Here is a 14,987-nt window from a genome sequence, read left to right on the forward strand (position 1 = left end):
TACTTTTTCTTGGGCAGCACACCTGGCCAGAGGATTTGGGAACCCCTCCAGCTGGTGCTCCAGCGGGTACTGGGGGATGAGGCCAAGCTGGGACCTGGGAGAGAGGCTTCCCAAGGTGGACTTGTGGCCATGACTGTCTAAGCACAGTGGGTCTAATGCAGCTCCAGCCCATGGGGGCCCAGGGAGATGGCTGATGTGGGTAAAGCTGGGATCAGAGCTCTGTCAGTAAGACCCTGGAGGGACATCTTTGCTGATGACCCAGTCATGCGTCCCTGGGAGGATTCTGGAAGGGGCAGGCAGATCGATGTTTCTGTGGAGGGCCTGGGGTTGTGCATGTTAGGGAGAGCTCCAGGATCAATCACCTCATGACAGCTGCTTCCACAGCCACCCTTACCCCCTCCTCCCTGGCTACAGTGAGGGCACAGAGCAGGCATGAGTCAGGCTAGTCAGGGTGGGAGGCAACTGTCCCTCTACCACTAGCATCCTCCTAGCTAGAGTGCAGACTTTTCTGTGTGCCCCATGCTCCCTCCTTTAGTGAGGGATAAATGACACTGAAACTGGACATTCAGTTAGCTATGGGGAAAGAAGTGGCTTGGAAGTCCTCCGTGGCAGAAAGGATCCTCTTGACCCCACATCACTGCCAGAGAGCAAAGCTGGCACAGGCTGCCACCCCAGCTGCTTGAGAGACCATGGCAGGATTGAAGCCCCTGACTGGGCGGCATCTGTAACTCTAGTTCCAGGGGATCTGTCTCTCTCTTTTGGCATCTGCAGGCACTGCATGCATGTGGTATACATACAAACATACACACCTGTGTATGAGCCCAAATGCATGGCACACACACACACACACACACAGAGAGAGAGAGAGAGAGAGAGAGAGAGAGAGAGAGAGAGAGAGAGAGAGAGAGAGAGAGAGAGACAGTGAGAGAACATAGAGTTCAAGGTCAGCTTAACCTTTAGAGGACCCATCTCAGGAAACAAAGCCCAGAAGGAACAGTGTAGAGGAGAGAGACCACTGGAGGGTGTAGACCTCACTCAACACTTCAGAAAATCTGGTGGCTCCTGAGTCTGAATCTCAAAGTGAGGTTCTCTGCATGGAGACAGCAAGTTCCCTCCCAAAGCCATCGACATCCAAAGCACCTCTACCTAGCAGGACAGAGCCAGGGCTTCAGCACCTGGACAGTTCCCGCCTCACCCTCTGTCCAGGACAGGACCTACCTACCTAGCTAGCAGGGGTTCTCTGAAGACACAGCCTGGCTGCAGGCCACAACAGGTGCCTGAACTCCTGCCTAGCCAGGAGCACAGAGATGAATGGGAGTCCCCTCCCCCGCCAATCCAGGCACAGGTGTCCGAGAACCAGGGCTGGGAGCCATCAGCCCTGAAAGAGCTTACCACCATCCATTTATCATCACACTGACTCAGCCCTTGCCTTCCTACTTCCTCACTTAATACAAGTCAGTTGATCACACACACACACACACACACACACACACACACACACACACACACACGCAATAGTGAGCTCATATGTATATATGCAAGTTTTCTTACTCATGATAAAAATAATTTAGATCCAAATAAAAGTAATACAATTATTCTAATTGTTAATTTTGACTGTTAACTTGACTGGTTTGGGTGTGAATATGAGATCATGTCATTAGAGTTCTCATCTAATGTGTGGCTTAATCCACTGATAGGTTCAAAATGTGAATGGAGCATTGGAAGGTGGCCAGACTTCGGTAGACGGGCTCCTGTTGGAGGTAGGTCACTCCTGGGCATGTTCCTGGGGTTACATCTTACCCTGGTCCTTTCCCAGTGATGCTCTCTGTTCTGCTTCCTGGCTTCTTTCTATAACATAAAGAACCTCCTCTGCGACCTGCCACTATTATGTTCTGCACAAGTGTAAGGGACCAGTCAACCACTAAATGGAACCCAATTTAAACTCCATTTCTTTGTTTACTCAGGTAATATCAACAACAAAAGTTATTACTTTATATTTCAATAGCCTCAAGTGACAATAACTTTAGTGAACAATAACACTGCTGAATGTATCCAATAGTTTTGTAGATCTTTGTAAGGTTACAAAACCACAACATTAGCTAAATTTACCTTTTTCATTTAGCCATTTTAATTATTCTATTCTTACCCAATTTTATTATTTAAAAAATTATATGAACCAACATCAAAACTATATGTCTACCAAACCCTAACCCTAACCCTATAGGTTAGACATATGGTAACATATGTCTACCAAAGTTCATTCACAGATGTCCTGGTCCTGAGTTGTATATTGTCAACTATTATCGGTTATCATTTTTATTCAGTTTTGTTTTAATTTTCCTTGGTTTCTTTCTGGAAAAACATATATGTATTCATATATATGTATTTTACTCTTTTTTTATGCCACTATCATCTGGCAGCACAGCGATTACTAATAGTGACTTTAATTATCCTATTTGCAAGTTTTTCTCATTCTAGAAGATGAAAAAATGCACAAACTCAATTACATTAAGCAATTAATTAGCTCTTTCTTTCCTCCTCCATTTTTTAAAAGATATAATCTGGTGTATGTGTGCATGCGCAGATGTAGCACATACCTTTAGAATCCAGAAGAGTGCTTTATTCACAGGAGCTAGAATTACAGGCAGTTGTGAGCCACTTGATGTGGGTGCTGGGACCCTAACTTGGATCCTCTGGGAGAGCAGTGTATGCCCTTAACTACTGAGCCATCTCTCCAGACCTTAAGTCATTGACTTTGAAATACAAAGATTATTTTATTGACAAAGAAATACATATTCTTCCCATCTTGTTAAAACGCTGGAGAGATGGCTCAGTGGTTAAGAGCACTGACTGCTCTTCCAGAGGTCCTGAGTTCAATTCCCAGCAACCTTATGGTGGCTCACAACTATCTGTAATGGGATCTGATGCCCTCTTCTGGTGTGTCTGAAGACAGTGACAATGCATTCATATACATAAAATAAATAAAACAAAAAAAAATCCCAACAAACTAGCTCTTTTCTATTATTTTTCTTTCTGGGCCAATGGGCTGGAAACATGGCTTCATAATTAAGAGCATTCACTGCTCTTCCAGAAAACCCAGCTTCAGTTTTTAGCACCCACTTGGCAGTTCACAACTGCCTGTAACTGCAGTTCTAGTTCTACTACAACACTCTCCTCTTTTTCTACCGGCACCACTCACCCAAGTGTTGCTTAGACACATACATGAGGAAAACATCCATATACACAATAAAAACTAAAATATTTTAAGAAACACACCATCAACAAAAACCTTTTGGTGTGTATTGTATTTGACAGAAGCCATACCTTGGAAGCACTGTGCTTTCTGTGAAGTGTGGTGGTCCATTCACCATGTACAGTCCTTCTGATCCTCTGACTAAAGAAACAATGGAAAAAAGGGTGGTTACTCTGCTAAGAAATACCCAGCTCTATTATTGAATGTTACTCAAAAGTCAAAAGCTATCAAAGTAGAGACTTCATGAAACATTTTCTTATACTATAGAATGTTAATTAACATTTCAAGTCTACTTTGCCTTTTCACATAAAAATCATTTTAACTGGATAAAATAAATATGCAACTTAAAAATTTAAAAACAATATTACCATCAAAATAAAAGTACCTGTGTCACAGTAGAAAGGGTAGGAACTTTGCTGAATATAAGCAAAAAGAACAGTAACAAGTTCAAGCAGCCCAGGGAAAAATAGGAAAGAGCATCACAAAATGGAAAGAAAGTTATATGGGTAAGAGAAGCTGGAAAAGAAAACAGGCTTAGAAGAATATGGAGGATGAAGTAAAATAATGTTGGTCTTAAGTATCTGAAGGATAAAAACCTCAAGAGTTTCATGATGATTTCTAAAACCAGATTTGCATTTTGAAAAGGTCAGTCTGATCTAATGGAGAGAATGAACTGGATATGGCGAAAGTCTACACTGCTCTCACAGAAGAGCGTACACATTTGGTGCAGAGTGAACCACAGGGATGCAAAGTGGAAATGAGGATGTAAGATGTAGAAAATGTAACAGGACTTAGTGAAGAATTGCTACTTAATGGCCCTTTAAGCCACCAAGAGAAGACACTGTAACCGATGCCCATGGCTTCCACTACATTTGTATTTCTGCTGGAGGCTTCCATCCTTCTCTTAGTTACTAGGAAAGCAATAACTTTAATAGCTGGGGTGGGGCTTAGCTCCAATTCTAATCCTTTCATTTCTTTTTCTAAGAACTGTTAAGAGTCAATTATTAGAAAAACCGCATTCCAGCCAGGCTGTGGTGGCACATACCTGTAATCCCAGCACTCTGGGAGGCAGAGGCAGGTGGATTTCTGAGTTCGAGGCCAACCTGGTCTACAGAGTGAGTTCCAGGACAGTCAGGACTATACAGAGAAACCCTGTCTCGAAAAAAACAAATCCAAAAAAACAAAAAAACAAAAAAACAAAAAAAAAGAAAGAAAAGAAAAAAAAAGAAAAGAAAAGAAAAGAAAAAAGAAAGAAAAACGCATTCCTGACTAAGAATTAACTAGCTCAATTTCAGGTATTAGGCAGGCCCAAAGAATATCAAATTAGAATGAAAATCTACATATTTATGATAGAGTTGCCAGTTTAACAATAGAAAACAAGTAAGCAGTCTCATAAAGATTCTAAGTTTGTTAGACATCCGTAACCAAACAGGTGGATGCCACTTTCTCCTGTGTGTACTACCAGCTGAGCTATTTTGGGAAGATAGTCCCTACCAGTTCCCAACAATAGAATGGAGTCTACCGAGCTGCTCTGTACATTTCAAAACAGACTGTACACAATGGCTTACGGACTATTTGATGTGTGCCTTCACTATTTGTTAAGTGTTAGGGATTAAAATGACTTTACCACTGTCTTCAGGATGATTTCTAATTGGGTATGGTACACTCACATATCATTCCAATACTGAGGTGACTGATGCAGGGACATAGAGTTTGAGGCCAGTTTGATCTACTGCTATAATTTAAATCAAACACTGAAAATATTTAAAAAAATATGATATTTATAAAATGTTCTGTGACAAAATATGTCCTAGATTTAAAACTGTGAAGTTTTGTAAAAAAAAAAAAAATTTTTTTTTTGAGACAAAGCCTCATGATGTAGGTAGCCCCAGCTGGCCTAGAACTCTCTATGTCTCTATGTAAACCAGGCTGTCCTGGAACTCAGAGATCTCCTTCCTAAGAGCTACCATGCTCAGGGTAAGTAACATAAATACATTATAAACACATTGTTATTATTGTCATTGTTTTACCCTTTTGCTCTGTGTGTGTGCTAACCAACCTTATATACATTAAGGGAAGTATATCTACAAGTTTTATTCTTTACAGCATTAAAATTCTGCTATCACACAGGCAAAACAGTAGCATTTCTCAGCACCAAATCCATCGAACTGTTGCAATGTATATAAGATACATTACAATTTAGAACAAGCCATATTGTCTTAATGCTATAATTAAAAAGAATCAATATCCCATTATGTAGCTTTGGCTGGCCTGGAAATTTCTTAAGTAGACCAGACTGACCTTGAATTCACAGAAATCTGACTACCTCTGCCCTCTAGTGCTGGCATTAAAGGCTACTATACATAAGTTACATGTTTAACAAACACTAGAGGGATAAACCACAAATAAAAATTATAAATTAGGGAGTTGAGATCATAACTTAGTTGCACATTATGTAGAAATTTAGCCTGTATAATGCATAGGAGAATCTAACACACTAAGACCTTTTTCAGAATTTACATACGAATCTAGAACAGAATGGCAAACTGTCAGTAAAGTCCTAATAAGGCTGCAATGTATTTATAAAATATGAATATGATCTGTTACTCTCACTGCTAACCCAGGTACATGGTCTTCCACTGATGGACAGGAACAGGGACGCTTTTCCTTACCTCACCTTGACTACCTGCATTTTAGCAGCTTTCCCCAGCTCTAGTGAGACTTTTAATTGGTAGCACAGATCTTCTATCTGGTTCATTTTTGGCAACATTATGGGAACTCAGGATATTCTAAACAACCAAAAGGGTTTTCTTACAATTTGTATTTAAGATCTGTACTTCATACTAGGGCAGAGAGTAAACTCCAAAATAATACTGATAAGAAAAACAGCAACAAGAGGAAAAATAAGCCCACATTAACCACACTTTCTAAAGAAGAGAGCCTGAGATTTCTGCTAGGAATGCTGGCCAAACAAAGAAAAATTCTTTTCTTTTTTCGTTTTTTTGTTTTTGTTTTGTTTTGGTTTTTTGTTTTGTTTTTTGTTTTTCGAGACAGAGTTTCTCTGTGTAGCCCTGGCTGTCCTGGAACTCCGAAATCCGCCTACCTCTGCCTCCCAAGTGCTGGGATTAAAGGCGTGCGCCACCACTGCCTGGCTGAAAAGCTCTTTTCTTTAGCATCACTAACCTGGTTGAATATGTGCCTGAGGATAAGTCTGCCTCCTTTAATAAAAGATAAGCAAGAACCAGGAAATACAGAAAATAGATGTTGGGTTTTTTTTTTTGTTTTTTTTTTGAATCATGTGAATCCTTAAATTTATTAACACTAAAGCTTTTAAAACCAAGTGTTTAAAAACTCAAGTTTCACCTTGTTTTGGTCTTTTCTCACTTCTGAGTTAGAGTCATAACAACAAACAATTATTCACAGGTCTATAAATCTTAAAAGTATACATAAACAAGATTTAAGTATCTAAAAACTTAAAACAAAGAATGTTTAAAAGAGTAAACAATATATTTTACTGGTAGAAAATAGTCCATGGAATGGAAATACCTGGGCATAATCCTGACCCTGTAAATATATAATATAAATCTGGCCAAGTTATCTTTGGGTATCTATAAATATGATACTATGGGAGAGTGTCAGAACAAAGACTTTAACTTAGAATCCTGTGAGAAAAGTTGCTACAATTATATACAATCTTTTCTTCATTAGCTTATTCCCCTATGTTTATCGTCTGTTATTTATTGGCTTCTGCATTAGGTACTGAAAAGGAAAGGATGAATAAGACTTATCCCAAATGTCAAGAATTTAACAGTCTAGCAGGGAAGGAAAGTAGCTGAACAAATAGAGAATTTCCTTTGTGATACATGAAGAAAAGCTCAGAAAGTGGCCGTCCAGAAATTGTGGTAAATTGCTTGGAAGTAGCTTGCCAAGTCAACAGAAAGAAAAGGATTAATTCCAAAGAATAGCTTAAAGGGCTTTAACAAACAACTCAGCACTGATGGAACACAAACTAAGACAGGATGCCAATACAATACTGTCAAGAGCTGCTCTAGGATTGTGAGTGAGCCATATGCTGGCTTTACACTGGCTTAAAAGGGCACAACATTTCACCGCTTTTTATTGTACTTTTTTTTTTTTCAGAATATGAAAACTTATTACTGTTTCCACTGTCAAATTTTAGGATCTTGTTCTTTCCTTCTTGCCGTTGTATAGAGCCAAAAGAAACACACTGGCTACTTTAACCACCTTAAAGTGGGCTCCAGGAACATCACCTACAGCATGACCTTTTCAACCAAATCCAGCAACCGGAACGTCGTCATTTTTCTCAGTGACGCTCAAGCAGCCATCACTGGGCACAAATGCTGTGATCCTCTTGCTGTTCTTAATGAGCTGCATCTGACACACTTCCTGATGGCACAATTTGGCTGTTAGGCCTCAATCCCTACTTTTTCCAGCACAATTCCCTTTGCAGGAGAGGCATCCCCAAACGGATTGGCCTTCAGGGCTGTGCCCAAGTGGGCTTTCTTAGACTGTTTGGTCCCGTCGGTGAATGCGGAGCTTCTGGGCAGTCTGGAGACCATGGCACTTGCCCATCTTGCCGGTGCCACGGGCCCAAGGGAAAGCTAATATACTAACGTTTAAGTAGAATTCAAATATGCATTCAGTATTAAAACTTTTAAGTAAACTATTTAATTACGTAATTATGCCATTTAAATAGTGTCAGAGAGCTGGAGAGATGGCTCAGCATTAAGAGTACTTGCTTCTCTTAAGAAGAAATAGACTTCTTAGCACTCACTTAAGGTGAGGCCCACAACTCTAACTCCAGCTCCAGGGAAGCCCACACCTTCTTCTGGGCCTCTTAAGGCCTGCACTCCTGTGTACACGCTCATGTACAGACACACAAATAAGTAAATAATAAATCTAAACAAAAGAAAACAATCTGTCTGACATAGTGTTTAGAAGATTACAACTAGCACCTTATAAATATTTGGTGAATAAATTATGGTAGTCTAACTGAACAGGAATAAGCATGGACCTTAAAAAATGTATTCCTAGACTGGCAAAAAGTATTAAAGCTTTGCTGTGTCTCAGAAGGACATAACTTCCAATTCTCAAAAACAAGACTTTTGTCCTAATGATTTTATCTTTCTTCCTACAGTTACCAAAGATGTTTTTTCTTTCCCACTTCTTTTCTATTTGTGTTTTTTGTTTATTCAAACGTACACACCCAAGCCATAACACAAACACCTTTCCTAGTGTTGTCCAAGTTTTGTTGTAATTGTTGTTGTTGCTTCATAAGCACCACAATCTGTGTCAGCTTTAAATTCCCAGAGTCTTCTACTGTTCTACTTCTTAAATGCTATTTCTCAGCTGTTTCAACTGAAAACATTAGACTATCATTATCCTGCTCACTGCTGCTACCCTAAGCCACATCTTCAGCACGAAATCTAACCTATACTAGCAATGTCTTGTTCCCTATCATAAAAATAAGGGAGCATATAAGTTTTAATTACTTAAGCTCTGATGAATTTGATGTGAGGAGTCTCGTTTCTTCAATTATACAGGCGATTTAAGGGTCCAAGCGACACCCAGCATTGCAGACCAGAGGTCACACCACCAAACTAGTAGTTTCTGTTATCTGTCTATTCCTATGGAAAGTGAAGAACGATGGATGGATAACTGGAAGGAGGGGATATTGGAGACGGAGACTTCACTTCCCACTGGCATGCTATTGTCAAATAAACCAAAAGACAGTCTGGTCCTTCCAGGAGAAAAGGCAAGACGAACTTCCAAGGCTTGCTAAGTAATTCTCCAGCGCGAAGACACAGAAAGAAACCACCGTAAAGGAAGAGTCCCTCGCTCTTTTGGAACTCACCTGTCAACAGCGGTGTGGACGGCGCCATCTTGTCCCGGAAAGAGAAACCCATGCGCTGGGGTGAGAGTTCAATAAAGGCCGAACCCGGCCTCTACACGTCTCCCCAAGCGCAATGACTACAAGTTGGTGTTTCCGGCGCCGCCAGCATCGGGGCCAATTCACTTCCGGATTCCGAGCGCGCACGCGCAGCTCTGGCTCCTCGCTTTGCGGAGCGTGGAAGGGCCTGGCTGCGGCTGCGGCCGGCCCTCGCCCTCCCTCCCTGGAGCGGGCGGAGTCCGTACTTCCGCGGGGCGGGGCCTGCCCAGTGCTGACGTTGGCAGCCGAACCCGAACTAGTTCGAGGTTGCCGGCTGCACTGTCCGGTGGTTGGACTCTTGCTTCTCGGCCCTGCGGCCCGCTCTCCCCGGCGCGCCGCCCCTCGGCTGCTCAGACCGCCGCGATCGGAGGTTGCCGGTGCTCCAGCGTTCGGCGTCCGGGCCCAGTGGCCGTAGGCGGCGTAGGCACCGCGAGCCGAGCCTCCCGGTGACTCGGGAGCGGCGAGCGAGCGAGTCCGAGAGGATCTTGGGGCAGGTGGCGCCGCGAAGATGGTCGCCAAGCAGAGGATCCGTATGGCCAACGAGAAGCACAGCAAGAACATAACTCAGCGCGGCAACGTCGCTAAGACCTCGGTAAGGAAAAGCGGGCACCCTTCTCCATGCCGTGGCCGGGGCCGAGGCCCGCGTCGGGCCGGGCCGGGGCCGCGGCGATTTCTCCCCAGACCCGCCTGACTCCGGACTCCCGCTGCGGTGGAATCTGGGGTGGGAGGAGAGATCTGTGAGCTGCCCGGTCGGCCACCTGGCCTGGGGTGCAGACCACGGGATCCCGGAATCCGAGAGTGCTTTCTCTGCATTTGAAACTGGGTTTTTCTTTTTGCAGAGAAATGCCCCCGAAGAAAAGGCTTCGGTAGGACCCTGGTTATTGGCCCTCTTCATTTTTGTTGTCTGTGGCTCTGGTAAGTGTTTGGGAGCTTTCGTGGTTTGGAATGACGTGGATGAGCGGCGAGCCTTACCCGCGTGGTTCTCAACCCACCTGCTGAGAGAATTGTTTCTAATGAACCAGATTACTTGTTCGACAGAGGGTGGTGCCCCAGAAATTTCTCTTACCTTGATTCGTGCACATAGAAGATCAAAAAGAGATGAGATCTTCCTAATGATCCCTTAGAAGAAGTTAAACACCAAATAACTCTTGGAATAGGAATGATTTGCATTGTAACTTTATTATCAATGGTGTTGCAAAAAACTTAACGAAAACATCGTGAACATCTGGATACTAGAACAAGACTGAACGGTACCAGTATCTAAGGTCTCTCTGTCAAAAACTAAGTATATAAAGTAAGGCTAGTACAGAGAATTGATTTTCTGTAGCGGAAACATACCAGTTTGGAACTTTAATGTATGAGATAAGTGTTTTCAGGTAAAATTAGTTATTAAGACAGCCAGACACCCTGCTTTTCTAAGGTGATAGACTTGGCCTCTGCAGATATATTACAGAATGTCTTTATGTTCTGTGTGTTGCTTTAATAGGCAAGCTATTATTATTGAGACAGATGCTTTTATTTGCCACATTCTACAGTTACCGAGATTTTCCTTTAACATTTCACTTTGCCTTTTCTTAAAACCTAACAACCGGAAGCTTTCTTGATATGTGGCCGCGAGCCAACCAGTTTATGTAACACAAAGATTATTGAATTTCAGCTTTGTGAGAATGAAGAAATGTGCATATGTTAGGAAACCAGGCCATTAAGGATATGTTAGAAATAAACCGAAATAAATCTATGGTTAAAAAGATGTGTTTGTTTTGGTGCTTTTAAGTTATTTCTAAAATAACTTTGAATCTGGAAGCTCTCTTGTACATCTTACAGGTAAAAGTCAAGGAGCCTGCAATTAAAGAAATAATTTGAGTTGGATGTGTAGCTCAGGCACTGAGTACTTACCCATCATGCATCAGACCCTGGGTACCATTCCCAGTACTACAAGATAATAATCATTTAAAGGCATTTAACTGTTTAATTATAAACATATCTTCACTTTTTACTGTAGTAAAGTTAGATTAGCATTTGTAACTGAGTGTAGGATTACTCTGGATTCTGCAGCTGCTGTGATAGATTACGTTTTAGTTGAAAGGCCTGTTTTATTCAACTTATTTTAATATTTGCTTTTTCTCTTCACAGCAATTTTCCAGATTATTCAAAGTATCAGGATGGGCATGTGAAGTGACTGACCTTGAGGTGTTTCCATTCTCCTGTGAATTTTAACTTGAACTCATTCCTGATGTTCGATGCCCTGGTTAAAAACAATTCAGTAAATCACCCTGCCTCAGAATGACTTTCTCATATCAGCCTTCATGTGTCATTCCAAGGTTTCTTCAAGAGTCATTCCAGGTTTGCTAGTCCATGCCACAGTGCCTTGCAAAAGCACCACATGAATAAAGCAATAAAATTTGGTTATTAAGTTCCAGTAGTAGACCATACTTATTCAGTACAGAATGAGTTTTATGTGGTTATTAAAACTTATGACTAATTAGATTAAATCTGTGTAGACAGGGTATAGATTTTCTTAACCCTAATGTGTAAATGCAATTAGCTTAATTTAAATTTTGGAATCTTAAGGTTTTTATATAGCTAGACACTTTATTATTCTTGGATTGAAAAGCACACTCCATTATAGGGACATGTAACTATCCTATAATAAGGTGCTTATAAATGGACAACTACACGGCCTAGTTTTACCACAATCATTGTCACTTAAATTTTTTTTAAGAGCTTCTAGGGCATATTGTAAGTTGAGATGCTTACAGCTCCATCTGTTTTTAATGATAATGTTTCTGTTACACAGCCTTGAATTTTGCATGAACAAGTATAGTCACATAGGATCCCATTCAAGCCTGGGTTGAATATTTTGTAACTTAATCAAAATGATTGCAGTTCCACTAAAAGCTATCATGGTGAAATGAAATTAGAGATGGTTTGCTGATGCTATACTGATCAGAATTAACTTATCAAGGGGTTTACTGTGTAGAAAAAAGTTAAGGGAGAGAGACTACAAAAAGTAAATACCTTGTCAAAACATGTGGAGTTCCGAGTGCCATATGATATCTTAGTGTGTTAATTGCACTTTTAATACCAAAAAGGCACATCAGCTAAAAAGTTGTGATTGAAATGCCCTTAGGGTTCTAGGTATATCAATCTAAACTAGCATTTGGAATTAAATGAATTTACTGATAAGGATCAGTCTAGTCTTCCTTTGTATGACTTAGTAGGTTGTGATTGATCAAATTTTCTCTTTACTAATAGTAAGGGTGAGAGTGATAAGGCAGGTTTGAGGTTTTCTGGTACTATTGAAAACTACAAGTCGTCCTGACTATTTATGCACTTAGCCAGAACTTGGTGCAGACACCAAGCAATATCTGTTTATGAATTGGAAGAAGCCTGCTTATGTTTGCTTTGTTATTTGCCTCAGGAGATCTCTTTTGAAATAAGCCGCTTTCAAAGGAACAGAAGGGAAACTTGCTACCTGCTCTGAGAGCAGTGTAAACCTCACAAGACTTTGGATCCCCTCAGATGCAGAGGAGAATGAAGGAAAGGAGTGGTTAGGGGTGCGCAGCCGTCTAACTGTATCTGATCAGGAAAGAAAGCTGGCTGTGGGTCCGCGGGGCCATGACTCTTATCTGTCTCCTTCACCCTGTAAGTGAATCCCTGAACTTGGATCCCTCTGAAGCAAGTCTTGGTTAACTAATTCTATTTTACTATAACTTTAAAAGTGAAAGATATTCTCTAAGTGTATAGCAGGTGCCTTATTTCCTTTGAATCAAATCATTCCATACCAGAATTTCCGTTGGTTTACTATAGATATTGGCTTTAAGGAATTTTTTGTTTTTGAACATACAATGTTTTAATTAATTTGTTAAATTGCTGTAGCCATCAATCATTTCACATTTGTAAAGTTACATTCCCTTTGTATCATGTAATTTACCTATTCAGTGCATTTTATATTCAGGTTGGATTATGCATATTTGGGTCAATGAAAATTATGTCTGTTTGATTTATGGTTTAAAAATAAAGTTCCCTCGATATTTGATGCTTTTGTTGTAAAAGAAAATGATTTTGCAGAATTCTTATTTGAATACTTTTCATAGTTCATAGAAAATTGTTTTAAAGGAATGCCTGTACTTAGCCTGGCAGTGGTGGCACATGCCTTTAATCCCAGCACTTGGGAGATAGAAGCAGGTGGATCTCTGAGCTCTAGACAAGCCTGGTCTACAGAGCAAGTTCCCTGACAGCCAGGACTACTACATAGAGATAGCCTGTTTTGAAAAACTGGAAGAATAAAAGGAAAAGAAAAGTCTGTATGTAAGTATCTTAGGTTTCTGTTGGTGCAGCTAAACACCATGACTAAAAAGCAAGTTGGAGAAGAAAAGATTTATTTCATATCACTCACTGTCACTTCACTATCATCAAAGGAGGTCAAGACAAGAACTCAAGCAGGGCAGGAGTCTAGAGGCAGGAGCTGGTGCAGAGGCCGTGAAGGGGAGGCGCTTACTGGTCTGTTGCTCCTTATGGCTTGCTAAGCCTGCTTTCCTATAGAACCCATGGTGGTGCCGCCTAAAATGGCCTGGACCTTCCCCCATCAATCACTAATTAACAAAACGCTTTATAGCAAGACCTTATGGAGGCATTGTCTCAATTGAGATTCTTTCTCTCTTTTCCAGTAACTAGTTTGTGTGGCAAGTTAACACAAGACATAGAAAGTCAAAGGAAATAATACCAAGAGGTACATGTTAGGTCTAATTGGACATGGTAGCAAGAAAACTGTAAAAAGCAAGAAAACTCAACACTTACCCGCTTAGCGTATAGTTGTTACTATATGCTATAAGTTTGGCTCAAGGAAAAAGCACATTTCTTTTATCCTACTTTCCTACTCAGATTTTATATTATCCTGTAATGCTGAGCACAGCAAGGAAATGAATTTGCCCAGATAGTGATGTTGCTCTGACAGAACAGTTAGGGTTTCATTGTATGTATGCTAGGTAGGATACAATGTTGCTGGCAACAAATAGGTTTCTAAAGTAGCACAAGGTTTTCGTTGTAGCAGGATCCATTGTCTTGGCCTTTGGCTTACATTGATGTGTATACTTCTGTATTCAATTGTGTGGCCTCTTGTGCTCCTCATGAGGCTACTGGTAGGATGTTGGACACACAGGACAATCATGCAGAACTATCAGGACTTATTACTAGGTCTATCCATAAAACATAGTGCTTGACAGTAATAAACTTACAACGTTATGACATTCTCTGTTTAGAAATTAAACTTCAGATTGATGTGACAAAATACTCTTGACAAAAGCAATGTAGGAGAGAGGAAGTGACGCAGGGAGTTCAGCATAGCAGGGAAGTAACAGCCGCAGGGACTTGAGGAAGTTCTTTATATCACATCTGTAATAAGGAACCAAACAATGAATACACATGTGCCAGTACTTAAGAGGGGAAAAAAAATCCCCTGACCTTTTGATGATTTCAAACCCATAAATGTTGCAGAAAGAAAGATTGCACAACTGTGGGAGGTTTGCAAACAATATGCATTTATCCAGTGATTACTAAGTAACATGCAGCTAGAGCTGTGAATAGAGTCCTAATGGCACTCTCCAAAGGCATATCCATAACTGCTACAGTAGTTCAAAAGCATGTAAATGAGGAATAATAACAGGTTTCCTGGGGAACAGAAACAAAGCCAAGGTTTGACTGCACTCTCTAGGAATCACAGAACTTACATGCATTTCACATACACTTTTAGAAAAGCCTTTAATTTTCCTCAAGTTGCTAATT

At 40.8% G+C, this 14,987-nt stretch overlaps 2 protein-coding genes and 1 pseudogene across 2 annotated transcripts in view; 1 reads left to right on the plus strand and 2 right to left on the minus strand.

Moving 5' to 3' along the window:
* Positions 1-9,226, minus strand: part of Eif2a (eukaryotic translation initiation factor 2A) — a 33,585-nt gene extending 24,359 nt beyond the window's left edge. The window contains exons 1-2 of the mRNA XM_052180472.1: positions 9,129-9,226; positions 3,325-3,394 (exon numbers count right to left, since the gene is read on the minus strand). Of these exons, the coding sequence (XP_052036432.1) occupies positions 3,325-3,394; positions 9,129-9,180 (122 nt within the window). The 5' untranslated portion in view covers positions 9,181-9,226. The remainder of the gene's footprint in view (positions 1-3,324; positions 3,395-9,128) is intronic.
* LOC127683325 (40S ribosomal protein S23-like) lies at positions 7,430-7,846 on the minus strand (annotated as a pseudogene).
* Positions 9,227-9,702: 476 nt separating the features above from the next.
* On the plus strand, positions 9,703-13,242 carry Serp1 (stress associated endoplasmic reticulum protein 1). Its single transcript, XM_052180474.1, has 3 exons — positions 9,703-9,795; positions 10,043-10,118; positions 11,337-13,242. Exons 1-3 carry the CDS (start codon positions 9,712-9,714, stop codon positions 11,375-11,377), a joined length of 201 nt encoding a protein of 66 aa, XP_052036434.1. The 5' UTR covers positions 9,703-9,711; the 3' UTR covers positions 11,378-13,242.
* Positions 13,243-14,987: the final 1,745 nt, after the last annotated feature.

This window comes from Apodemus sylvaticus, chromosome 4 (assembly GCF_947179515.1).
Source record: "Apodemus sylvaticus chromosome 4, mApoSyl1.1, whole genome shotgun sequence".
NCBI lineage: Eukaryota > Metazoa > Chordata > Mammalia > Rodentia > Muridae > Apodemus > Apodemus sylvaticus.

What these genes read in the sequence shown, in the direction of transcription:
- Serp1 (XM_052180474.1), top strand. Translation starts at nt 9,712, where the DNA reads ATGGTCGCCAAGCAGAGGATCCGTATGGCCAACGAGAAGCACAGCAAG. An exon ending in GCAACGTCGCTAAGACCTCG is followed by an intron (nt 9,796 to 10,042) that starts GTAAGGAAAAGC and finishes TTCTTTTTGCAG; the next exon opens with AGAAATGCCCCCGAAGAAAA. An exon ending in TTTTGTTGTCTGTGGCTCTG is followed by an intron (nt 10,119 to 11,336) that starts GTAAGTGTTTGG and finishes TTCTCTTCACAG; the next exon opens with CAATTTTCCAGATTATTCAA.